The sequence below is a fragment of the Myotis davidii genome, unplaced genomic scaffold, assembly GCF_000327345.1.
Source record: "Myotis davidii unplaced genomic scaffold, ASM32734v1 scaffold648, whole genome shotgun sequence".
NCBI classification, from domain to species: Eukaryota; Metazoa; Chordata; class Mammalia; order Chiroptera; family Vespertilionidae; genus Myotis; species Myotis davidii.
In genome coordinates this window covers 1,009,368-1,034,402 of record NW_006299603.1, presented here as the reverse complement: position 1 = coordinate 1,034,402, position 25,035 = coordinate 1,009,368, and the positions used below count along the sequence as shown (strand labels likewise).

At 44.6% G+C, this 25,035-nt stretch overlaps 1 protein-coding gene and 1 non-coding gene across 2 annotated transcripts in view; one reads left to right on the top strand and one right to left on the bottom strand.

Annotated features, from left to right (window-relative positions):
• RUFY1 (RUN and FYVE domain containing 1) overlaps positions 1-21,286 on the bottom strand; it is a 44,150-nt gene extending 22,864 nt beyond the window's left edge. The window contains exons 1-7 of the mRNA XM_006775383.2: positions 21,051-21,286; positions 19,464-19,581; positions 17,023-17,124; positions 15,343-15,466; positions 8,914-8,975; positions 5,271-5,336; positions 2,497-2,566 (exon numbers count right to left, since the gene is read on the bottom strand). Coding sequence (XP_006775446.1) covers positions 2,497-2,566; positions 5,271-5,336; positions 8,914-8,975; positions 15,343-15,466; positions 17,023-17,124; positions 19,464-19,581; positions 21,051-21,210 — 702 coding nt within the window. The 5' untranslated portion in view covers positions 21,211-21,286. The remainder of the gene's footprint in view (positions 1-2,496; positions 2,567-5,270; positions 5,337-8,913; positions 8,976-15,342; positions 15,467-17,022; positions 17,125-19,463; positions 19,582-21,050) is intronic.
• Positions 7,900-7,971, top strand: TRNAA-UGC. Its single transcript has one exon. It is a non-coding gene; the product is annotated as a tRNA-Ala (tRNA).
• Positions 21,287-25,035: the final 3,749 nt, after the last annotated feature.

Genomic DNA, 25,035 nt, shown 5'->3' with positions numbered 1-25,035 from the left:
GAGAGAGAGAGAGAGAGAGAGAGAGAGAGAGAGAAATGGTGATGTGAGAGACACAAGCGCCCTGATTGGGGTTGGGATTGAATCTGCAACCCAGGTATGTGTCCTTGACCGGGAATCGAACCTGGCACTCTTCGGTGGGCAGACTGATGCTCTAATCACTGCACTGCGCCAGCCAGGGCTGATCGTTTATTTTTTATTTTATTTTCTTGTTTTGAATAGGTCAGCGGCTCTCAACCTATGGGTCGCGACCCCTTTGGCGGTGGAACGACTCTTTCACAGGGGTCGCCTAAGACCACCCTGCATATCAGATATTTACATTACGATTCACAACAGTAGCAACATGACAGTTATGAAGTAGCAACGGAAATAATTTTATGGTTGGGTCACAACATGAGGAACTGTAAAGGGCCAGAAGGTTGAGAACCACTGGAATAGGTAATACATTCACATGGTACAAAATTTCAAAGATATGAAAATATGTATGATAAAAATCTCTCCCACTCCTGCCTCTAGCCATCTCTGCCCTCTCCCAATTTTCTTGTTTTATAAAAGTAATAGCATACTACATTATGGGGCCAAAGATTTATGGATACAAGACATTAGAAATAGTTTGAACATTAAAGAAATAGTTTAATAAATTAAAATGGAAGCATATAGTAGAAATATGTCATGACTGAAATGTTTGCAAAAGCTGTTAATTTGAGAACATACTTATAAAACCAACATGAAAATAAAATAAGTTATACAGTATTTTCTCATCACTTAATTAAAAAAATCTACTGTGTTAAAAATACTTAAAAAATATATATATATATACCACATGATAAAAATAGCTGTCACTTAGCCAAGGGATTAAGTTTTTTTTCTTAATTCTTTGTTCTTTTCAGTTTCTCTAGCCCATGAGAGGGGGGTTAAAGCACTCGGGGGCAGGCATCACCGCCACACCTGCGGAAGGCACCTTCCTCGCCTGGAACGACTTGGCGTTTAGAGATACACCCACGGAGCCCTCCTTATCCGATGTGTGAACACAGCCTGGAGGGAGGTGAGGCGGGAGGAGAAAGGAGCGAGGCATCTGCCCTTGGTCCTTGGCTGTGCTCTCAGCACCATTAACTACTGGGGGCCTGGACGCACTGAGCTCTTCGTCTCTTTGTCAAGAGCATCTAAGTTCACTGACTCAAAATCCAGAACTGGGGTTTGTAAACACAACAGCTGTGCCCACATGAGAAATTTTAAGGCTCTGAAGGAGATGTCAGCTGCTAGAAGGGAGGACACAGGCAAAAGCCATGAGCTGATGCCCGTTCCACTCTCTGAAGATGCAGAGAGCACACCATGAAGAGAGGTACGCTTTTCCTAAAGGACATTTTCTAACACAATTGTTTGCCTTTGGGAAAAAAACACACCCAGTCATTTAGTTTCAAAGGTAAGTCAGACCCTCCTGCCAAGCAGGCCCTGTCTGGGAGAACGACCGGACCTGGGGCTGTGCTGTCGGCGACCATCTCCGGGGCCCTCCACAGGCCGCGGCCGTAGGAGGCACATCCGTGCGCTATTAATCCAACGTGCTCTCCACCAGTGTGAGGTGTGGGTTACCCTCCAGCGTGGCGATGAGAACTCACACACCTGCCCTCAGCGGGGGCCCAGAGGCCCAGCCGCCCAGGGGGAAGGCGAGCCTGTCCAGGCACGGCCGGTCTCTCCTGCGAGGCCTGCTGTGAGGGCCGCCTTGGATCTCCCCTCACAGACCAGCTGCTCCCCTGAAAGGGTTTCAGGCAGCCCCTCAGGAGAGCAGGCCGGTCTCCACGGAGCCAGAGCCGGCACTGGGACCTCCACGCAAAGGCGTGCCTGTGACTCTCATTTTGGCTGTAACTTGCCTCCACCGTGTGGGGGTCCGCGCTGGGCTCCCTCACAGCCCTCCTCCTCCTCAGGGAGGCCTGGTGGGGGCATGGGAGCAGCCGGGACCGCTCCCTGTGGGAAGCCTCACAAAGGCTGAGCCATCCCCCGCTGCTAACAGGAGACATGTGTCCACCCGGAGCCTGCCAGGCAGCTGGCAGCCAGCTGGCTTCCTCGGTCAGCCCTCCTTCCTCCTGTCCTTTCATCCTCTCTCTTCCTAGTGAGAAAGCAGGGAAAGACCACGCTGTGGGAAGACGGCTCCATGCTTCTGAGGCCGACACACAGGAGTGGCGGGCTGCGGTCTGTCTCGGAGGAGTCCGTGCCGGCTGGGCAGCAGGGAATGAACCGCATCCCGGGAAACGGGCGAGAGGAGGAGAGCCGCTCACAGGAGCGAGCTTTTCCAGGACGAGTGCTGTGAGGACTGGCTCACGGGAGCCGTCAGGGCAGAGCACATTCTGAGGATGTGAAATCTGAGAATGCCTGTCCCACGGGCAGCTCCACCCAGGTCAGCAATTCAGTGCCACCAGCCAGCAGCTCTGGTCGGGGGCACGGACTACACCATTTCCTTAACCTCAGGCCGTTCTGCTTTAAAAATTTCAGTAAGTTACCAACCTCTTCTTGAAGCTTTGAGTTAGTCTTTTCCAAGCCATCTATCTTGGTCTGAAGATCCCCAACTGTGCAGCTATGGGAAACACAACATCAAGAAAGTGTGAACTTACAAAGGCTGACCGCCTTTCCAACCCATGAGCAATGTCTCCTGCAGGAAGTGGAGACAAAGGGCCTCCAATGAATTCGGGTGACAATTCTAGGTACGTGTGTGTGTGTGTGCTGTACACTTGTTAAAAAGTGTTCCATGCCGAAACCGGTTTGGCTCAGTGGATAGAGCGTCGGCCTGCGGACTGAAGGGTCCCAGGTTCGATTCCGGTCAAGGGCATGTACCTGGGTTGCGGGCACATCCCCAGTAGGAGATGTGCAGGAGGCGGCTGATCGAGGTTTCTCTCTCATTGATATTTCTAACTCTCTATCTCTCTCCCTTCCTCTCTGTAAAAAATCAATAAAATATATTTTAAAAAAAAGTGTTCCATGTTTTCTTCCCAACACAATAAATGGGAACTAAATGCATTGGCAGTCATATATCTAATGTAATATTTATAACAAGACACTGGTACTTTGGGTAGTAGGATCAAAGGTCATTTATAATAAATATTGTAATACTTAAAAATACATATTTTTATTGATTTCAGGCAGGAAGGGGGAGAGAAAGAGAGAGAAACATCCATGATGAAAAAGAATAATTGATCGGCTGCATCCAGAACGCCCCCCTACTGGGGATCAAGCCCACAACCCAGGCAAGTGCCCTGACTGGAATTGAACTGTGATCTCCTGGTTCATAGACTGACGTTCAACCACTGAGCCACGCTGGCCGGGGAAATCTTGTAATACTTTGCCCCATTTTTCAAATATTCTTTAAGCACTATGTACTACTTTTCTACTGAAAAACATGTAAAGAGCTAAAGCAGACCTGATAGACAATACTAATAACCACCACAGAAATCACAGTAGCTTCTTTCTGTTTGGACAATGTGCCAGGCCTGTTGGCTATAAGCACTTTAAATGCATATAATCCTCCCACAATTGTGTGAGGTAAATTTTATTAACCTATTTTACAGACAAGAAAACCATAACTTTATAAAGACTTATCAAGTTCATGCCCCTATGAAGGGGCGCCGCGCCTGAGCCAGGCCGTCTGGCCTCGGAGCCTGCACTGTAGACAACGGGCCCTACTCCAACCTGCTGCTTGTGCCTGTGCGGGGACGAGCCACACTCCCGACAAGGCTAGAGAACCAGGGCTCAAGAACTGGGAGGGAGCTTTTCAGCAACAGGGAAGCGGGGGAGATCCCGCCAGGCTGAGGATGGCAGACCTGATTGTCCTTCCAGCCCTTTGACCGCCGTCCCCCGCGAATCCCTCAATAAAAGGGTTTGATTCATCCCCACCCCAAAAAGAACTGGGTGGAAGAAAAGTAAAAATACAAGGACACAAAATGAAAAGGGAACAAAGCAAATGATATAAAGGAAACTAAAAGTTTAAGAGTCGACAACTGTCAATTCTATACCGATTATATAGCTTAGAAAATATTAATAACATTTACATTTTTCTTAGGAAATATAAATTATCCAAACAGATCTTCCAGAGAAGAAAACCTAGATGAACTACCAACTAAGGGAAATCGATACACTGGCTGCGTCCAGGCTCTGCGCTTCCAGCATCCGAGAGCAACTAAGGCTCACGGACTAGGAGGCGTCAGTTCCCAGGCACAGAGCCAGCGCAGAGCTTCCCGGTTTGCTTCGGGAAGTGGCATAACCTCACTAACTCGCTAGCGCAGCGGTCGCCAACCTTTCGGACTCAGGGACGGCCAGCGGTCTGCGGACTACGGGTAGGCGACCTCTGCGCTAGAGGGCGAGAACTATAGGACAGTTAGGTCAAGTTCCCTGGTAAGAGAACAATTAAATTTTAAAGCTAGGATCAAGAAGAGTTTATTTCTATGATCCGGGAATAGCTCAGTATGAAGAAATCTATGAATCAAATAGATCACATCAACAGGTTAAAGTCACAATTATCTTATTGGATGCTAAAAACTCAACACCCATTCCTTATAAAAACTCTCAATAAACTAGGAAATGATCAAGAATTTCTTTCAAAGTAACAGCCAGCATCAGGCGAGCTGAGAGCAGCACTTCCCCAGGTCCGTCCTGAGGGATGCGGCAGCTCCTTCGCGTCTCACCTGCCCCTGGGCCGGAGGCCGCCCCTGCGAAGTGAGACTGCACACGCTCTGAAGGGGGTTCGGAGAGCGAGTGCCATCTCCCAGCACAGGCCACGGGGAGGCTCCACCTCTCCACTCCCATCAATACCTCCAGCGACTGCTGTTTCATCAGATACAGCAGCAGCGGCTTTCCAATTAAAATGAAAAATGAAGATAAAGATGCTGGCAGTGGCTACTGAATGCTCTCGAAGATCTCGCCCAGTGGTTTTCAATCCTTTTCCTCCTGCTCCCAAACCTGGAGGGAGGGGTGCTGATTCCCAGCAGCAACGATGCTCCCAGGGCAGCGATTTTCAACTAAGTGGCTGTGGGGAGGGGTGGAGACTCAAGGTTTTACTTATTGGCTCTAAACTGTGTAACTGCACAAAACGAAGAACTGAAGAAGTCCCAAAAGCTCTTTATCAAGACATCATACTGCTCCAGCCTGTACCTGTGAGCATGGCACGATAACCTTTCCTCCTGGTGTAGAAAGAAAGTGAGTGAGAAATACACGGCAACGCAAACAAGTTCCACGAAACAACTCGTGCACTGAGAACGGACTGTAACCTGGAGAGGGGTGAGCCTTACCTTAAGTGCCGGTTCAGCTCTTCCACATAATTTTTCTGATCAAGGACATCAGTAATTCTTTCATGCCTTTTAAAAGAGCACAAAAAGAAATTCTTTTTACTAAGGATTGACACTGTGTTGCTGTCCCTCAACCTTCGAGTCACCTGGTGGGGGTAACAACGTTACCAGGAAACCAAGAGAGAGAGCTTAGTACTGTCTACATGGCCCTGAGGGGACAGACAGCAAGGCCATGGGGGGACAGCAGCTGGGGCCTTGGAAGACATGGAAACACGCCTGGAGAGCAGGCTCCTGCAGAACCCCCGTCCCCCCCATCTCTCCCCCCCACAACTGGCTGGGTATTTGGGAGGATGAAGGCCATGAGCATGCAAGGTGGAAACACCAATAGCCACATGCAAATGGCTCCCACGGTGGCAGATGAAGACACCTCGCTATACTGAAGGAAGGGGGCTGGCTTAGAAAAGAGACCACGCGACCTCGAAACACAAGGTTGATGGGTCTGCATTAAAAAGAAAAAAAGACTTTCCCTGGCCAGCACGGCTCAGGTTGAGCACTGACCTATGAACCAGGAGGTTACAGTTCGATTCCCGGTCAAGGGCACATGCCGGGGTTGCGGGCTCGATCCCCAGTAGAGGGCGTGCAGGAGGCAGCCAATCAATAATTCTCTCTCATCATTGATATTTCTCTCTCTCTCTCCCTCTCCCTGCCTCTCTGAAATCAATAAAAGTATATTTTAAAAAATACTTTAGTATATAAGTTAGCCCCTCACATTCCTTTACATTCATACATACATATGTACATAAGTAGGATCATTCTACACAGGCTCATTCCACTGGACTGGGTTTGTTTTCCAATGCTGTCACTTTTTCCTTTTACCCGTTCTTCACTTTACATAACTCTCCCAGGTAACCCTAACCCTGTGGGATATATACTATGTGCATATACTCATCTATCGATCGTGCATGTGTATACTATGCAATTAAAATATAAAATACGGACTAGGAATTTTAAAAAATGGTATTCATATACTTCTCAGTATCATACTTTTCTCACTTAATAATACCTTGTGGAAATCCCTCTAAGTCAGCGGTTCTCAACCTGTGGGTCAAACGACCTTTTCACAGGGGTCGCCTAAGACCATCGGAAAACACATATATAATTACACATTGTTTTGTGATTAATCACTATACTTTAATTATCTTTAATTTGTAACAATGAAATTGGGGGTCACCACAACACGAGGAACTGTATTAAAGGGTCGTGGCATTCGGAAGGTTGAGAACCACTGCAGTCTAAGTCAACTATACTAGTAGCTCATTTTCTTAGGTCTTCATGGAATATTATGGATGTTCTATAATTCATTCATTCAATTATACCCTTACTGATGGATAACCTGTTTATTTCTAGTTTTTTAAAATATAAAGAATATATTTTAAGTGTAAAGTAGGTGAATCCTTGTATTTAGGGTGCATTAAGCATTAATGAGGTTCCCTCTGGCCCCTTTCTTGGTAAGGTGTGCGGCCAAGGTGCTGAGACTAGGAGTAGGGAGTGTCTTTGTTGGAAAGAAGATTGAATGACAGGTAACAGACGCACATAATAAAACAGTCAACCACGACCCAAGGGTTTACAGTGTATCTCCCTCCTGTCCTTTTCCCTCCAGCAGCATGGCTACCAAGTCTATGTGCCACTCTAGAAACAGTCCATGGGTACAGAGGTACAACATATATAGTGTTTTCTTTTTTATCATAACATAAATGGTATCAGGTTTTACATGTTGTTTGTTTTCTTCTTTTTTTAAAAAATATATTAGAGTCCCGGTGCACAAATTCGTGCATGGGTGGGGTCCCTTGGCCTGGCCAGCGATCGGGAGGTTGGCTGGCCCGGAAGAGAAACCACAGGAGGTTGGCCAGCTTCAGGGGGTTGGCTGTGGGTGTGCACTGACCACCGGGGGCAGCTCCTGCATTGAGTGTCCGCCCCCTGGTGGTCAGTGCGTCATCATAGTGACCGGTCAACCAGTCATTCGGTTGACTGTCGTAATGATCACTTAGGCTTTTACGTATAGATATTTTTATTGATTCCAGAGAGTAAGGGAGAAGGAGAGAGAGATAGAAACATCAATGATGAGAGAGACTTATTGATTGGCTGCCTCCTGCGCGGCCCCCACTGGAGATGGAGCCCGAAACTCAGGCATGTGCTCTGACTGGAATTGAACCCTGACTTCCTGGTTCATAGGTCAACGTTCAAACACTGAGTCAAACCAGCTGAGTGTCCGGGATAACTTTTTAAAATAATTTTTTTAAGTATTTTTATTGATTTTTAGAGAGATAAAGAAAGAGGAAGGAAGAGGGATATATAGAGAGAAACATCAATGAGAGAAAAACATCATCAATCAGCTGCTTCCTGCACAAAACTTACTGGGGTTCAAGCCAGAAAACCCAGGCGTCTGCCCTGACCGGAAATCAAACCAGTGACCTCTTGGTTCATGGGTCGACGCTCAACCACTGAGCCACACCAACTGGGCCAGGAGAACTTTTTTTAGAAGAATGCTTTTGTTAACAAGGATGAGGGAGAATTCCACATGGCATGAAAGACATCAAAGATAACATTAGGATCAAAGAACAGTTCCAGGCTGGGGGATGTAGCTCAGTGGTAGAGCGCATGCTTTGCATGTATGAGGCCCCGGGTTCGATCCCCGGCATTTCCATTACAAAGAACAGTTCCATGGGCAACTTCCTTATATAATAGGACCATCCCATTTACCTTCAAACAACTGCATAGCAAAATACATGACCAATGGCCCTGGCCAGGTATCTCAGTTGGTTAAAGTGATATCCTGATACATCAAGGTTGCAGGTTCAAGCCCTGATCAGGGCACATACAAGAATCATCCAGTGAAAGCATAAATAAATGGAACAACAAATCCATGTTTCTCTCTATCTCCCTTCCTCTCGCTCAAATCAATTAAAAAAACAAACAAAGCACCAGCCAGTGTGGTTCAGTGGGCCTCATCCCAGCACTGAAAGGTTGCTGGTTCGAGTCCCGGTCAGGGCACATGCCCAGGTTGCGGGCTCAATCCCTGGTAGAGAGTGTGGAGGAGGCAGCCAATTGATGCTTGCTTTCTCTCTCTCTCCCTCTCCTTTCCTCTCTCTCTAAAAACCAACAAAAAATCTTTATAAACGCAGCCCTGGCCCCCAGCTGGGACACAGTGTGAGGCAACCAATCAATGTGTCTCTCTCACATCCATGTTTCTCTTTCTTCCCTTCTCCCCTCCCTTCTACTCCCTCTAAAAATCAATGGAAAAGATATCCTCACTCCTCGGTGCGTATTAAAAAAAGTCATGACTAACAAAGCTGTATGTGTGGGGCATTAACAGAGGGCTTGACAGGAGAGACGAGCAGACTCCTCTGAGGGGGAGCAGGAGGGGCAGGGGCAGGGAGACAAGGGGCAGCAGGAACGGAGAAATTCCACTTGTACTCTGCATTCTGTAGTGCACAATTCCTCAAACAAAGGGAAAATTAATGTATCACCTCTGTAATTCAAAACAGACAAAGAAGAACTAGAATTTCAAACAAAGCTAAAACAAATGTAGCATTCTTGCTGGGATTTCATTAATAATGTGAACAACAGCATACAATCCGGTACTTACTCTTTGCCACCATCAAGATCCTGCATATCCTTAAGGTAGAGGGAAAAATCGATCACTCCAACCTGTTCAAAATAAAACACACACGTTTAGGTAAAAAATCTCCTTCTCACTTTCCACACAAACCTTACACTCTTTGGAATTCTGGTGTTTACTTCCCTGTCTCTTTCCTACATATACTTAGGTTGAGCAGCTCTGTAAAACAGCAATCAAACAAACAAGTCAAAAAAATTACTCCACCACACCCTTGTAGGAGAAAAACTTACTAAAAATCAGAATTTAAAGAAATATTCTGAAATTTTACCACCCAGTTAAGATTAGTTTTATGTATTTATTCAATTATCAAGTTGTTGACAAAAGATCAACCAAGTTCTTTGGGTACCAAGTAATAAAAAAGGGAGAGACCTAGGCTTTAGACAAAAATGGTGACCTTCACTAAGACTCTGATCCCTTGCTCCGGGACTGTGGGGAAATGGACTATCGGTATTCCAGGAAAATTCTCTGCCGCTGCGGGCACCTAGAGAGGATGAAGACCCCTCACGTCTCAAGGTCAAGGGTTTTGTCCAGAAATAAGGCACCTGAGAGAGTGAGTGAGGGTCCTTGTCTGCCACCGTCCACTGCAGTATATGTGAAACTATTCCTATTTGAAATGTAAGAACATTGGGTCCACTGATAGAGAAATGTTTAGTCATTTTATAGCCATATCACAGAACCCTAGGCAACCATACCAAAGAATGCAGCAGATGGAAATGTGTTTACACAAAGGAAGTTCCAGGATAAAATTTTAAGTCAAAGAATAACATGTACAGCATTAAACTCCTTCTCATAATTCCACTTGTGTTAAAGCCAAAGCTATGCAGGATGGTTTTTGCAACTTCTCTGTAGCACCTCCCACTAATCCATATTCCTGACCCTTGATCCTGACTGACCCTTCGTGCCGGTCTTGATGAGTTAGAAAACAGCAGAAATAGGCCCTGGCCAGGAGGCTGTTGGTTAGAGCACTGTCCTGTAGACCAAAATGCGGCAGGTTCGATTCCCGGTCAGGGCACATACCCAGATTGCAGGTTCGACCCCTGGTTAGGGCACGTACACACGGCAGAAGAGGAACATGGGTTACGAAGAAAATGATGTGCTTGAGCAAGCAGCAGAAACGACGGCTCTGACTTCTGCAGCAGGTTACCGAGGGCAACACCAGCTTCTGCCCAGCACTTTCTCTCGGGGCACAGACCTTTGAATTCTGGGCTGCCATGAAAGTCTGGCCAAGCTGAAGCCATCATGCTGCACACCAAACGGGGAGACCACCTGGGGACAGAGGCCAAGAAGCCCTGCTGTCCCAGGCCAGCGCATGGCGCCTCCTCGGCCTCTCCCAGCCAGCGAGAGCGAGCTGCGTGCTGCCTGCCCAGCACCAGAGGAGGAAGGGCCTTGCTGAGCCCAAACCCCCAGCTGTGAGAGACAGTGGTGTTACTGTTCATGTGCCTGTTGGCTTGTTACACAGAAAGAGAAAACCAGAAGAGACTGAATTTGAACCAAAACCTATGTATACAGAAGTGCATTAAAAAAGTAGAAAGTTCAAGAAAGACACCCCTCCCTCCCCGGCCAACTTTTACCGTTAACTGTGGGATAAGAGTAGGAGAGGGGAGGGGAGAAGGGTAGTTTGAATTTCACGTTTCATGCTTTTGTATTAATTAATGTTTTTTTTTCAAGAAGCATGTACTTTTGAAATAAAAAAATAACTGAAAAATATATATTCAAATGAAAAAACCAACAGAAAGAATGAGAGAGAATATCCAAAGTAGAAATGAATGGATAAGAAAGCAAATAAAATCCTCCTCCCAAAGCAGAATTAATACAAACAATAGCTGCTTCTTCGAGTTCAACAAAGTAGACTAACCTCTATCAAGTATGATCAGTATTTGGAAAGTGCACGATATTACATGTGAGGAAGGTGAGATTTTATGATGCTGTAAGAGAATATGCTCATATAATAATTGATCTGAATGAAACAAATGACTTATGGAAAAATGTAAATGACTAAAAAAATAAGAGTTAAGAAACCGATACATTAACCAAAGGCCAAGAAAAAATTTAATGTAATAAAAGAACTAGGACCAACAAAGGTATTAGAAGTGGTCATACCAGCAAGCCTTCAGAGAAAAATAATTCCTGCTCTAATAACCTGCTGTGGAAAACAAGAGAAAGGATACTATCCAGCCTATTTTATGAGGTTAATACAATCCTTACACTGGAAAGTGACAAAGACAGTATAGGAAGGAAAATTCAGAACAGTGTCACTAATACCTGGAAACACAAAAATTCCAAATAAACCGGAGGCATATTAAATCCAGAAACACACTCAGAGAATAATGCATGGAGACTTATTTTAGGAAAGCAGGCATAATATCACACAGGAAACCAGTGAATTAATTCACTTATATTTATGAATTAAAAGCAAATATGACATTTCAATGGATGCCAAAAACAGTATTTGACTAGCATTTAATGTTCACTTTTCATAAAAACACAAAGTAAATTAGAATAAAACAATACTTTCTAAACATGAGATGGAGGACTCCTCAGACATCAACAGCAAACAACTCACACTTTATGGTGACAGATGAGAGGCACTGTGTTAAAGAACAGAGCAGGGGCTCAATCACATCTATTATTTAATACAATCCCCAATCTTTATTTTGGAATTTGACAAAATGATGTTCAAGTTGAGCTGGCAGAATGGACAGCCTGAACTATATTGAAAAAAGTATAAAAAAGTGGGCAAGAGGTGATCTATCAGAGTATAAAACAAACCGTGTAGGCCCTGGCTAGTGGCTCAATTGTTAGAGCATTGACCTGTGCACTGGAGGGTTGCGGGTTCAATTCCCAGTCAAGGGCATGAACCCGGATGCGGGTTCACTCCTTGCCCCAAATTGGGGCATGTGCAGGAGGCAACCAGTCAGTGTATCTCTCACGTTGATGTTTCTCTCTCCCCTCCTCCATCCTTCCTTCTACTCTCTGTGAAAAGCAACGGGAAAAACGTCCTCAGGTGAGGATTAACATAAAAACCAAAAGCAAAACAACAACAACACATATGGCTCTAAAAGTTAAAAGACTGTGCTCCTGGCGTAGGAATGCAGAGATCCAGAGACTAACAGAGAGTCCAGAAATAAACTTCAGTGTATTTTAGATATTTCACACATGATAAAGACAGATTTTCTTTATTTTGTTTTTTTTCAGGATACAGAGTTTATTCAAAATCCAGTACAGACTGGCCAAACTGCCTTCAACACCATGAACAGAAAGCCCGGGGAAAGGCAGTTGTTATAAAACCACTGGAATCCAGTTCTTTCCACATTACAAGTCATCAGGCGGGCAGGGGAATGTGCCATCTGCCCTCCGCATTAACAGTACTGAGCCTGTGATAGCTGGTATCAAAATATACATCCACGTCATCATAACAAACTACATTTGCTGCCCCTCATGCCTTGTAACGTATAAAAATGTATAAACTTATATGCATGCATATAGGCCTAACCAATGGACACAGACAACAGGGGGGTGAGGGCATAAGTGGAGAAATTGGGGGTAATGTGGGGATAAGGACATATATGTAATAACTTAATCAATAAAGAAATTTAAAAAATTATAAATATTTGTACCCTAAAAAAATAAATAAAATAAAATAAATGTTTATACCCTTGTCTCCACCCAGACATGGAAGATCAGGGTTCCAGGCACAGAGAAGAGGGCGGGGCCAGCCAGCATGAAGTCTGGCCTGTGCAGAGGGAAGCCCTTAGCACCCGTGAATGCAGGGCTGCACAAGGTACAGGAGACAGCTGAGACTCGAGGGCTGCTGTCCCACCGTAAGAGGCAGACGAGAAATAGAAAACTTTGGTCCAAAATTTGCAGAAAAAAAGAAACCCTGAAAGTGTGAAGAATCCTGGTCCTCATGGAATTTCAAATTAGTAGAGAAATAATATATCACACATGATATTCAGAAAACTGGTTTACCACGAGTAAAGAAATCTAGACTCATACTGTAAACTATGTTAAAACAAATGACAGGGAGATTATTTAAATGTAAAAAATACACAGTTGATTTAAAAAATAATTTTTAGGTGGGGAAGGACTTTCTAAGCACAATACCTTAAAAAGTATAAAGGAAAAGTCCATTAAAATTGATTGTCCCCAAAAATTTCTACAGAGAAAATCCGCTCTGAGAAATCGGGGGGAATAAAAGGATGAAAAACTCAGAGAAATGGGAAAAGGATAAACAGGTAGTCAAAAGCCGAACCATCAATGGCAAATAAAACATGAAAAAAATACTTGACCTGGCCTGGTAACTGTTAGTGAGAGCATCGTCCCCAAGATGCCAAGGTTGTGGATTTGATGCCCAGTCAGGGCGCATACAGAACCAACCAATGAATGCATAAATACGTGGGACAACAAATCAATGTCTGTCTGTCTCTCTCTCTCTCTCTCTCTCTCTCTCTCTCTCTCCTCAAATCAATCAATAAAAAAATAAAAAGAAAAAATACTTGACCTCCCTAGTTCTCAAAACTGTAAACCTGAGAATAGTTGCTTTGTCTATCAGATTGAAAAAGACCAGGCTGGTTTGGCTCAGTGCATAGAGCATCGGCCTGCAGACGGGCTGGGTTCAATTCCGGTCAACGGCACATGCTTGGGTTTTGGGCCCCATCCCCAGTAGGGGGCATGCAGGAGGCAGCCGATACATGATTCATTCTCATCCCTCTCCCTCTCCTTCCTCTCAAAAATCAATAAAACTATTTAAAAAAAGAAAAAGAAAATAGATGGATAGATTCCCAAATGTGTAGCACTGGTTCAATATATGCCCATGATTCAATTCTTCCAGAAACATGAAAACCTTATTAAAAAAATGTTTTGCTGGTGTTCATCGTGACACCAAAATGTGCATGCTTCGACAAACAATCCCCAAATTTATCCTAGGGAAATAATTGGACAAGAGTACAAAGAGGTATGAGGCTGTTTATAATATTGTTGTTAAAAAATGGAAACAACCTAAGTTAATAAGCATTGCTTACATAAATATGGTACATCATAAAATGCAATACTATGCAGCCACTTAAAATGCCTTACATCATCAGTGACACTGGGGGCTATGTGGGATATGTTCTTTAAAAAAATTACCGTAGTGTGCTTTAAATAACCATATTTTGATAAAAAAAAACGAACAAACCTCCGAACATCTCTCTCTAAAATACATACATACATACATACATACACACATCCTGCTTATTTGGGGACTGGAAGAATATATACCAAAATGTAACACTGAATTAGGTATCTCTGAGTAATGGGATTATGTGTGATATTTAGTTTCTTTTAAAAAATACACCTCTGTATTTGTTTATTTATTGTATTTTTTTGTTAATCCTCACCTGAGGGTATTTTTCCATTAATTTTTAGAGGAGTGGAAGGGAGGGGGAGAGACCCAGAGAGAGAAAGACTGATGTCAGAGATACACACTGATAGGTTGTCTCCCGCACCCACCCCGACCACGGCCAGGATCATCACTGGAATCGAACCCGGGACCCTTCAGCCCGTGGGCCAATGCTCTATCCACTGAGCCAAACCAGCTAGGGTAAAAATATACCTCTGCATTTAAAAAAATTTCTTCAATATGCAAAAACAACAAAACTATGGAAAAAAAAAAAACTGACCTGGGCGTGGAGGGTTAGGGAAGCTTTAAAGCCTTCAGGTCCAAACATGTGGTGGCAGAAGGCCCTTCCTGCCCTGAAGAGGGTTGAGGGAGGGACGGGTCAGGGTGCCTGTCCCGCTCAGACACCAGGAGTCTGGTCCTCCGCCCTGGTCACCTGCTCCCATCGTAAGCGGCTGCCCCACCTCTCTGTACCTTACTCACTACTTTCATTTGTGCCCCATTTTCTTAACCTGACTTCCCAAACCTCTCCTGACTCTATCTCCCCCTCCTCATCCAACCTCCTGGGACTTGTAGGTTTGTCCGCTCAATGTTCCGCTGTGTCTCTTCTTGGCCACTTCTAACTCATGGCCTGGGTGTGAGATTGATTGCTCTCAAGCTCTGACCTGATCATCTCACTGCCTAAAAACCTCCAAGAGCTTCTCAAAGCTCAAAGGACCATGTGAGAGCCTTTAGCCTGGCACTGGTGGCCCAGCATCTGAACCCAACCTTCACCTTCACCTCCCTGTGGGCATCTGGGCTCCAGCCGTGGAGAGCTCGTCCTGCTCACAAACATGGGTGCTTTCTGTGGGCCGCTGCCCAGCATTCTTCACTGTCCCCAGTGCTTCCCTGCCTCCCCCAGCACAGCCTTCGGTCAGACACCCCTTGTGCCTGTCTGAGGTTCAGCACTGTCTGCAGATCCTACATAAAATCCCTGGCCTAGAGAAGCTATTCCGTCAGGATCCAAATCCCCGCTTTACCTGAGAATCCAAGTCTTCTCCTTTTAAGCAGAGATTGGCATCAAGAACATTGAGTCCCACCAGCAGACCGACGATCACCATCCCCTCTTCCTCCATCATTAATGCCTCTGGCTCATAAAACTCACTGCAAGAGATTGGTGGCCAGGGGAGCCATTCAGGAACGTCCTCCCCACCCCTTCTCCCCACCCCAACCTGCCTTTCCACCTCTCAGCTCATGGCCTGACTGCCAGCAGCTCCCTTGTGTGAAGTTCCTTCCGCCTTTCATTCCCTCTCTTGCTGCCAGTCGCTGCTTCTCCTCTGGCCTCTCTTCCCTTATGGCTTAGAGAGGGCTCCTCCTGCCACTGGTCTATGGTGAATGCCGCCGTTTGGACCCTGGACCCCAGCCCTTCTCATCTCCTCTCGGCTCCTACATTCCTGCCCATCACTCTGCCCTCTGTCCCTATAGGCTCCTTTCCATATTGCTGAGAACAACTCCCACACCCAAGAATAAAATTCTTCCCTCTCCCGCATGTCCCATGGAGCAACACTGGCTGCTCCTACTTCCTGACAGCAGCCACCGCGGCTGTTTGCAGTGGGGCTTCAGCCCCTGTCTCTGACTGCTTCTGGTCACCACTGATCTGCTAATTTACCATCGTGTGTAAATTAGGTGGGGATAAGGACATATACAATTTACATCGTGTGTGTGTGTGTGTGTGTGTGTACGAGAACTTACTATCTTAAGAATCAGTTTTTATAGACAAAATCTGTAACTCAAAGTTACTGTGCTCAGAGTACAAAGGACATGACATACTTGAAATCAGTATTTATCATGTAAAGAATATTCAACAATAAACCATGACTTCAAAACAATGAAAAATTTGGAGTAGCAGGCCATACTGTAAAATATATTTTTATATCAATTAGATAAGAGAATTAACTCTAGAGAGATTCTTCCTTTATGAATTCTCATATTCTAGAGAAAATTCTTTTCATAATGATTATTTTTGCTTATAGTTATAAATATCAAATATGAAACAGTCAGCCCTACTTGGTTTGGCTCAGTGGATAGAGCATCGGCCTGCAGACTGAAGGGTCCCAGGTTCGACTCCAGTCAAGGGCACATATCCGGGTTGCGGGCTCGATCCCCAGTAGGGAGTGGGCAGAAGGCAGTCAGTCAATGATTCTGTCTCATCATTGATGTTTCTATCTCTCTCTCCCTCTCCCTTCCTCTCTGAAATCAATAAAAAATATATAAAAAGAATATATGAAACAGTCAAATTTCAGAGATAGCCAGTCAGTCTTTACTGATGCTAAGATATAAAATTTTATAAATTGGGTATGGAATCCTAAAATAGGTAAGATATTACAAAAAGCATTTAGTTCTAAAGTAATTTTTCCCGTTATTATCCAATCTAATAAATACAATTTTGCTGAAATTTAATGGAGTATACTGTCAACTACCTAATCTTAGGTATTTTTGAAGAATTATCTTTAAAATGACTTTTAAAAATGAAAAGTAATATAAATCTTCAGTCATTCATATCAACTTTCAGATATCAGTGCTCAAAAAAATAAAATAGAACTATTTTAAAACTAAGCCAGAGAATATTTATGATTAATAATAATTTGAATAAAAGCTCTATACATTATAGACTCTTATTTTAATTTAAGCAACACAAGCAAAGATAGGTGATGAACTACCTTAAGAGATGTTTATTGTCTATCAGCACTTTCAGATAATCTGCCAGTTTCTTTTGCATGAGTGCAAGATAAAGCCAAGCTCTGCCTCTTCCCACAGCTGTCCTAGAATTCAAACAGAGAATCGAACTGTTATGGCATAACTAGAGGCCTGGTGCACGAAATTCGTGCACTTGTGTGTGGGCGGGGGGGAGGGGGTAAACGGGACCCTCATCCCGGCCTGTGCCCTCTCGCAGCCCGGGAGCCCTCGGGGGGATGTCCAACTGACAGCTTAGGCCAGCTCCTCGTGGGGAGCAGGCCTAAGCCGGCAGCTGGGGGTGGAGGGGAGAGGGGAGGAGCGCTGCTCAACCAGAAGCCAGGCTCACTGCTCCTTAGTGCTGTCCCTGCCCCCTGCCCACTGGTGGATGGGGGAACTGATCATGTGAATACAGAGAATTCTGTAAGAATAGCTGCTTTGGGGGTCGAAGGAGCAGTGTCAGGGAAGGCACTATATACCTCTGGGTACTGTCTGAATTTTGTATCATGGGCATGTGTGTTTCTTTATTTTGACAAAAGAGGGGAAAAATCTTAAGCCACAAAATTTGATTCCTGGAACAAATATAATCAGATAAAACTTTGTGTATATTGATAAAATTTTACAGGAACCAGGAAATATTAGATTAGCTTTGTAGAATGGATAAATATTCTTTCAAAGATTAATACACAAGATCGTCAGTGCTTGTTAAAGTGTTGAAGTCTCACAAGGTTTCTGAGGCATTAGCTCAAAGATGCAATTAATTTCTGGCCTGGCCAGCATGGCTCAATGGTTGAGCATTGACCTATGAGATAGGAGGTCACGGTTCGATTCCTGGTCAGTGCACATACCTGGGCTGTAGGCTCAATCCCCATGTGGGGCATGCAGGAGGCAGCCAATTTTTTAAAAATATATTTCTATTGATTTCAGAGAGGAAGGGAGAGGGAGAGAGAGATAGAAACAATAATGATGAGAGAGAATCATTGACCGGCTACCTCCTACATGCTCCCCACTGGGGATCAAGCCCACAACCTGGGCATGTACCCTTGACCAGAATCGAACCCAAACCCTTCAGTCCTCAGGCTAGGCTAGGGGTCACAAGGGGTGACTGCCTAGGCTAGGGGTGTAGGGGACCCCTGGGCTAGGCTGGTTGTCTCAAACTAGCTAGGGCGAGGCAGCCAATTGATGATTCTCTCTCATCATTGATGTTTCTATCTCTCTCTACCCCTCTTCCTTCCTCTCTGAAATCAATAATTGTGGTAGAAAACATATAAAATAAAATTTATCTTTTTAAGTGTATTGGTTGGTAATGCTAAGTGCATTCACATTGTTGTGCAACCAAGCTCAAAGATGCGAACTTGGAAAGGCCTGTTTTAAACATTAAAAAAGGAAAAAAAGCCTCCCTGCTATAGACCTCACACTGTTTAAGGAAAACAAGATTCTCTTTAGGCAGAGCAAGTGCACCTGTGACAGACTCAGGAGTACAGAGGCACTGCTGTCATCAGTGTTTGCACCCAAGGGCGCTCTTAGGGCCACAGCCTGGCTGTGCACCCCAGGGACCTCAGGGCTCGTCTACTTTCATCAATACCAAAGGCTCTGAACACCCCGGTAACTCCACCACCACCACCCACAAGTAAACGATGAGGGGAAAAAGAGAACCAGAGTAAAAAGGAAAGAAAATAATGTGGGGGGAGAGGTATGCAATGATGGGATTTAATGCTGGGAAAATGGACACTAACACAGGCTGCTCAGTGGGGGTGTAACTGTCCCAGCGCTTCCAGCAGGCAGCTTGGTGATGGCTGGCTACCCAATCCTACATCCAGGAACACAGCCTCAGGAAGTGACCAGAATGTACAGGGGGTTTGGGGATGGTCACCACCGCACTATTTGGAGAATGAGCATGGGAAGACAGCTACGAAGCCCAAAGGGGCGTTAAGCATATGAGCTAGAGAACATACAGCCATGCCCATTTCAAAAGTGATGTGGATGAGCATCTGACGTGGAAAGAGTCTACAATCTAATATGAAATGGAAAAAAGCCTACAGAACAGTATGTACAGTTTAATACTTAAATTTTTCTTCCTTTTCTTTTTTTAAAATTGATTCCAGAGAGAGGAAGGAAGAGGGAGAGAGAGAAACATCAATGATGAATGAGAATCATTGATTGATTGGCTGCCTCCTGCACCCCCCCCCCCTCCCCCCCTCCGCCCGGCATCAAGCCTGCAATCTGGGTGTGTGCCCTGATTGGAAATCCAACCATGACCTCCTGGTTTATGGGTCAACACTCAACCACAGAGCCATGCCAGCCAGACACTGTCCCTGAATGTGGCTCATGCACTTGGTTTTAAATTAGAAAATGTTTTATCATCAAGGAATTGAGAAATGGGTAAGTTTTTCTAAATATCAAATCAGTGTAATGACTTCTTACTCACTTTAATTCTGGCAGATTTCTGACACTAGTGGCTATATCTGATGCTTCTGGACAAAGTTTCTCCACCAGCTCCAAAGGACCAAAGAAAGATTTATTTTGGCCAATAAAACTCTTCTTAACTAAAAGGGAAAACAAAAGTGTTAGTCATAAGAATAGGTGGCAAAATGTCTTCAGGGGTCTGTGGTCTCTCTTCCAAAAGCCAAATAAATGCTTCAGATTTAATCCTTCTGCTTAATTCTTCAGATTTAGCCTTGGGGACTGGGCGAGGCCAAGTAGCAAATGAGCTCTCCCTTCTCTGGAAACGGATTCCCTGATGCACCTACTATGCTCTTCCTCCAAGTTGTTTACTGCCCATGAGATAAAACGTGATCCCTTGTGAAATCCTTCTCCTTTCTCAATACTTAATTTTGAATGGATATCACCACCCGCCTCACCTGAACTGCTGCAAAAACCTCCTAATGAGCCTCCCTGCTCCTAATATTGTCACCCTCCAGTCCGCACTCCACATTGCTGGGGTCTTTATGAGTGGAAGTCAGGTCATGTTTTCCCCGGGCTTACAGTCTTCCACGTCCTTAGAATAAACCCCGGTCGTCACCCGCAAAGGCCTACATGTTCGAGCCGTCCTCCTTTCCTCTCAGCACCCATAGCTACCTGACCGCTTTCTCCAGCCAAGGGTGGTCCCACGCAGGACCTTACCCTGTTTTTTGTTTTTGATTTTTGCTTTCCCCTAATCTTTACATGATTGACTGCTCCGTCCTGTATGTCTCAGTTGACGTTTCACCTCCCCAGAAAAACTGTCCCCTTTCCCCCAGCTGAAAGGTTTTCTCTTTGATTCTCTATCATTTAACCCATTTTGCTTCCTTGAATTTGTAGCATTTTATAATTATGTTGGTTTGATGCTGCGTTTATCATCCACCTCCTGGTCTGGAACTGTGCTGTCCAAGGTTATCACTAGCCACATGTGCTACTGAACACTTGTTCAAACGCTAGTGCAATTGAGGCATGCTATAAATGTAAAACAGCAGGTTTTTAAGCCTAAGTATAAAAAAGAAGGCAAAATATCTCATTAATAAGGCTTTTAAATACTGATTATGTTTCACAATGATATTTTGGATATATTCAGTTCAATAAAATATATCATTAAAACTAATTTTACTTGTTCCTTTTAATTTAAAAAAATGTGTACTAGAACATTAAAAATTGGCCCTAGCTGGTTTGGCTCAGTGGATAGAGCGTCGGCCTGCAGACTGAAGGGTCCTGGGATTCAATTCCAGTCAAAGGCATATGCCTGGGTTACAGGCCCCATCCCCAGTGGGGGCGTGCAGGAAGCAGCCGATCAATGATTCCCGTTCATCATTGATGTTTCTATCTCTCTCTCCCTCTCCCTTCCTCTCTGAAATCAATAAAAATATTTTTTTTTTTAAAAATTGCCCATCTGGCTTGCATGACTCTTTATCGGACAGCACTGCCCAGGGAAGTCGCATCTTGCAGGCAGGACGCGGTGTGCTTGTACACTGCTGTCATCCCGGCACCAGAACAGTGATCCGCACTGAGGAGCACATGCTGTGACCCGGGCGCCCAGGCTCACCTTTCAGCCCGTGTTTGAGGCAGTGCTCCATCACCACGAAAAACTGCTGCAAGGGGGCGTGGTCTGCATCCAGGCTGCGGCCCAGGCTCAGGGCGGACTGCAGCAAGACCTTGATGCTGAGCTTCATCATGTGCATCAGGTTGGCCCGCTCCTCCATCATCTGGCACTTGGAAGCTGGGGGCGGAAGCAGGGACAGCTCTGTCCGTGGACTGCGCGTGCTCCGGGGCAACAATGGCCAGGCCAGCGCGGGGTGCAAACGCGCGGATAACCGGTCCGCGGCCACCTGACCCTGGAGGTCACAGCCGCGCTGGGACCGCCTGGCCCGGGGTCAGCCTGCAGAGGGGCGGCCTCTCCCGGTGGTTGGAGTTGGGCCTCTCCGCACGCAGCGCCCTATTTTCCGCGCACCCGACAGGCGCAAACCGCAGGAAGCCCCGCCCCAAGCTCCGAACGTGCTCCGCCCGCGGACGTGCCTATTGGGCGAAGCCGCGAGGCCACGCCCACAGCCCGCGCGGGCGCCCCCTTGGCCGGGAGCGGTCCGGGTGCCCCCTGGGCCGGGAGGGGCTGGAGCCTGCTCCTCGGTGTCAGGGGCCATTCGAGTGGCTCCTGGGAAGCGCCTGCCACTCGGCTCTAGACTCACATTCAAAGTGTTGCCCACCTTTCGTCCACAATGAGTGGACCGTTATGAATTTTGTTAACAAAACCCTGAAACTCAGCTGTCTTTCCACTTCAATGCCATTAACCTTGTCGCTTTGTTCTGAGGTTTAAAAATAAGGAAGCCCATGAACAGACCTCCTGTTTCACAGGCGCTTTTTCTTCTCCCATCCCGCAGAAGAGTGTCAGTTCACTCCTAGCCTTTCCACGCACTGGCCTGGGTGCAGACAGTCCCACACAGTCCCACACGGTCCCACACGGTCCCACACGGTCCCACACGCCACCTGGTGGTGGAGCCGCCTGTGACGATTAAGTCACCAACAACAGGACAGCTTTAAATCCCTCACTGCTTTATTGCACTTAGCAATAGAGAGGGACACTTCTAGCCCTCTGCTGGGTGTCCTGAATTTAGAAAACTACAACCCCCAATTATATGTAATTATTTTCTGCTAGCCTCAATACTCTAGATGTGCCATTAACTCAATGGACATGTTTCATAAATTAAATGAGCCCTCCTGTAGCTCCAAGTTTTTGATGAAAATGGCTTTGAAGTACGTTAAAATAAGTCTTTTGGTCAAAAAATATTGTATTGGAAAGGTGTAATGAAATAATATTTAGATGGCCCCAACCATTTTGAGTGTTCTGGGTTAAACAAGATAAGTACATAAAAGCATTACAAGCATAATTATCATTAGATAAGTCTTGGTAAAGCCTTTGCTGGAAAACTTCCCAGAGGTTGAGATATTTCTTTAATTATTTTTAAATTTTGAGAGAAATCCTATGTGTTATATTTATACATTTGAAACTTTAATGAAATGGATAATGGGCAAAGGAAATAAAAATTATAAAACCTTTCTGCTTTATTGTACTTAGTTAAGGAAACCTGGTCTAGGGGGTGGGGGGAACACTTGCAAGTTGTATCCTCTCTTGCAAGTCAGATGATTTTCATTTGCTTTGAAAAAAAATTATTGACAGTAGATCAATGTGACTTGGAGCATATAACTTAGAAGTTCAAAGGCTCTAACAAAACTGTCTATAATTCTTATTTATATGAACCAGTTTTCTCGGGGATTACATCCATAAAAACAAAAAATTTGGAATAAAATTGATGCTGAGTCCTATCACATTTTATCAGTAAATCATATATATTCATCTACAGATACATGCTCATGAAAAAAATCAATATCATTTAGCTCATTTTAACAGAGGCAACTGTGCCTGCCTACCTGGTGTGGCTCAGCTGTTAAGCATTCACCTATGAACCAGGAGGTCATGGTTCAATTCCCAGTCCGGGCACATGTTTGGGTTGTGGGCTCCATTCCCAGTAAGGGGGTGTGCGGAGGCAGCCAATTAATGATTCTCTCTCATCATTGATGTTTCTATCTCTCCCTTCCTCTCTGAAATCAATAAAAATGTATGTTTTTTAAAAGAGAGGCAATTCCATGAAAAATATATGTATGATTATTTATAAAATTATATTTAAATTCCTTTTATCGACTTATTCATCACGAATACTTTTAATGGTATATTCCAAAAGAAAGGTTTTTTTTTTAATACACTTAGAGAGCTTTAGTCACAAGAAAAGTTTATTAAATTTTTATTTATATATTTTTGGCTGAGATATATGATATGATGACCAATAAAAAATTATAAAACATATGGAAGTAGAATGGGAATTCAAGTTCAAACGGTAAAAGGGAAAAATGTAAAAATTTTAAAAAACATGTTTTTTTAAAAATATATATTTTATTGATTTTTCACAGAGAGGAAGGGAGAGAAATAGAGAGTTAGAAACATCGATGAGAGAGAAACATCGATCAGCTGCCTCCTGCACATCTCCCGCTGGGGATGTGCCCGCAACCCAGGTACATGCCCTTGACTGGAATCGAACCTGGGACCCTTCAGTCCGCAGGCCGACGCTCTATCCACTGAGCCAAACCGGTTTCGGCAAAAAACATGTTTATTTTTAAGATGAATCCTAGTGCTTATCAAATCATTAAGATATTTACATATCACTCGACACAATTAAAAGTGATGTAACAGTTTTATTTCAAAAAGTCAATATTTATAATGAGCCAGAAAATATATTCTAAACTTTAAAATTATGATGAAGAACTTTATATGTCAACTTTAAAAGTTAGAGTTTCTTGCCCTGACTGGGTAGCTCAGTTGGTTACAGCATCATCCTAATACACCAAAGTTGTGGGTTCAATCCTGGGTCAGGCATGTACAAGAAACAACCAATAAATAAATAAGTGGAACAACAAATCGATGTTTCTCTCTCTCTCTCTCTGCCCCCCCTTTCTCTCTCTCTAAAGTAATTTTTTAAAAGTTGAAGTTTCTTTAGTGCAGCGGTTCTCAACCTGTGGGTCGCGACCCCTTTGGGGGTCAAACGACCCTTTCACAGGGGTCGCCTAAGACCATCCTGCATATCAGATATTTACATTACGATTCATCACAGTAGCAACATTACAGTTATGAAGTAGCAACGGAAATAATTTTATGGTTGGGTCACAACATGAGGAACTGTATTTAAAGGGCCAGAAGGTTGAGAACCACTGCTTTAGGAGGTCATGTGAGCCAAAAACGTGGAGACTAGTGTTTTAGGTGGTCAGAGCTGGGGGTGGCAGCGGCTCCCAGCATTGCTGCTGGGAATGGGGCAGTGCACTGCAGCCAACTCATCCACCTCTGGTTGGTGAGTCACCTATTCCCATTCATGCTTGACTAAGAATTATGGAAAATTCAAGTGGGAGGATCTTCAACCTGGTCTATCTCTCAATTTTACTAGGTTTGTGACCTTGGCCATGCTTTTCACATCTCTAAGCTTCATTATTAATAATTCAACACAACATACAGAATGTCACAAAATTCTACACTTATGGGATTGCCAAATAAGTGGTCTAATCTGGGATTTCAACCTTGACCCTTTCAGAGGGGCAGGCCTTGACCTAAATGAGCACGGCAGAGAGGGGCTGAGCTTCAAACCCTCTTGCTGGAAGAATGCTGTCAGTAGAGGTTTCAGAAACTGGGGTCCTGAATTTTTATGTAAAACCTGCTAACTGCCTAAAAAACATTTAAAAAATGCTTTTATACCTTCAAGACAGAAAAAAATACAAACCAGCAGCCACAAACAGCGCAAAGGGCTGCCAGCGTGTTGTAACATCTAGTAAAGAGAAACATGCAAATTGTACCTTTGCCATGCCCCAAGCCACGCCCACCAGCCAATTAAAGTGACTATATGCAAATTAACCCAACCAAGATGGCGGCCAGCAGCCACGGAGCTGGAGCAAGCAGGAGGCTTGGTTGCCCAAGATGTGGCCTCCACTAAAGGCAA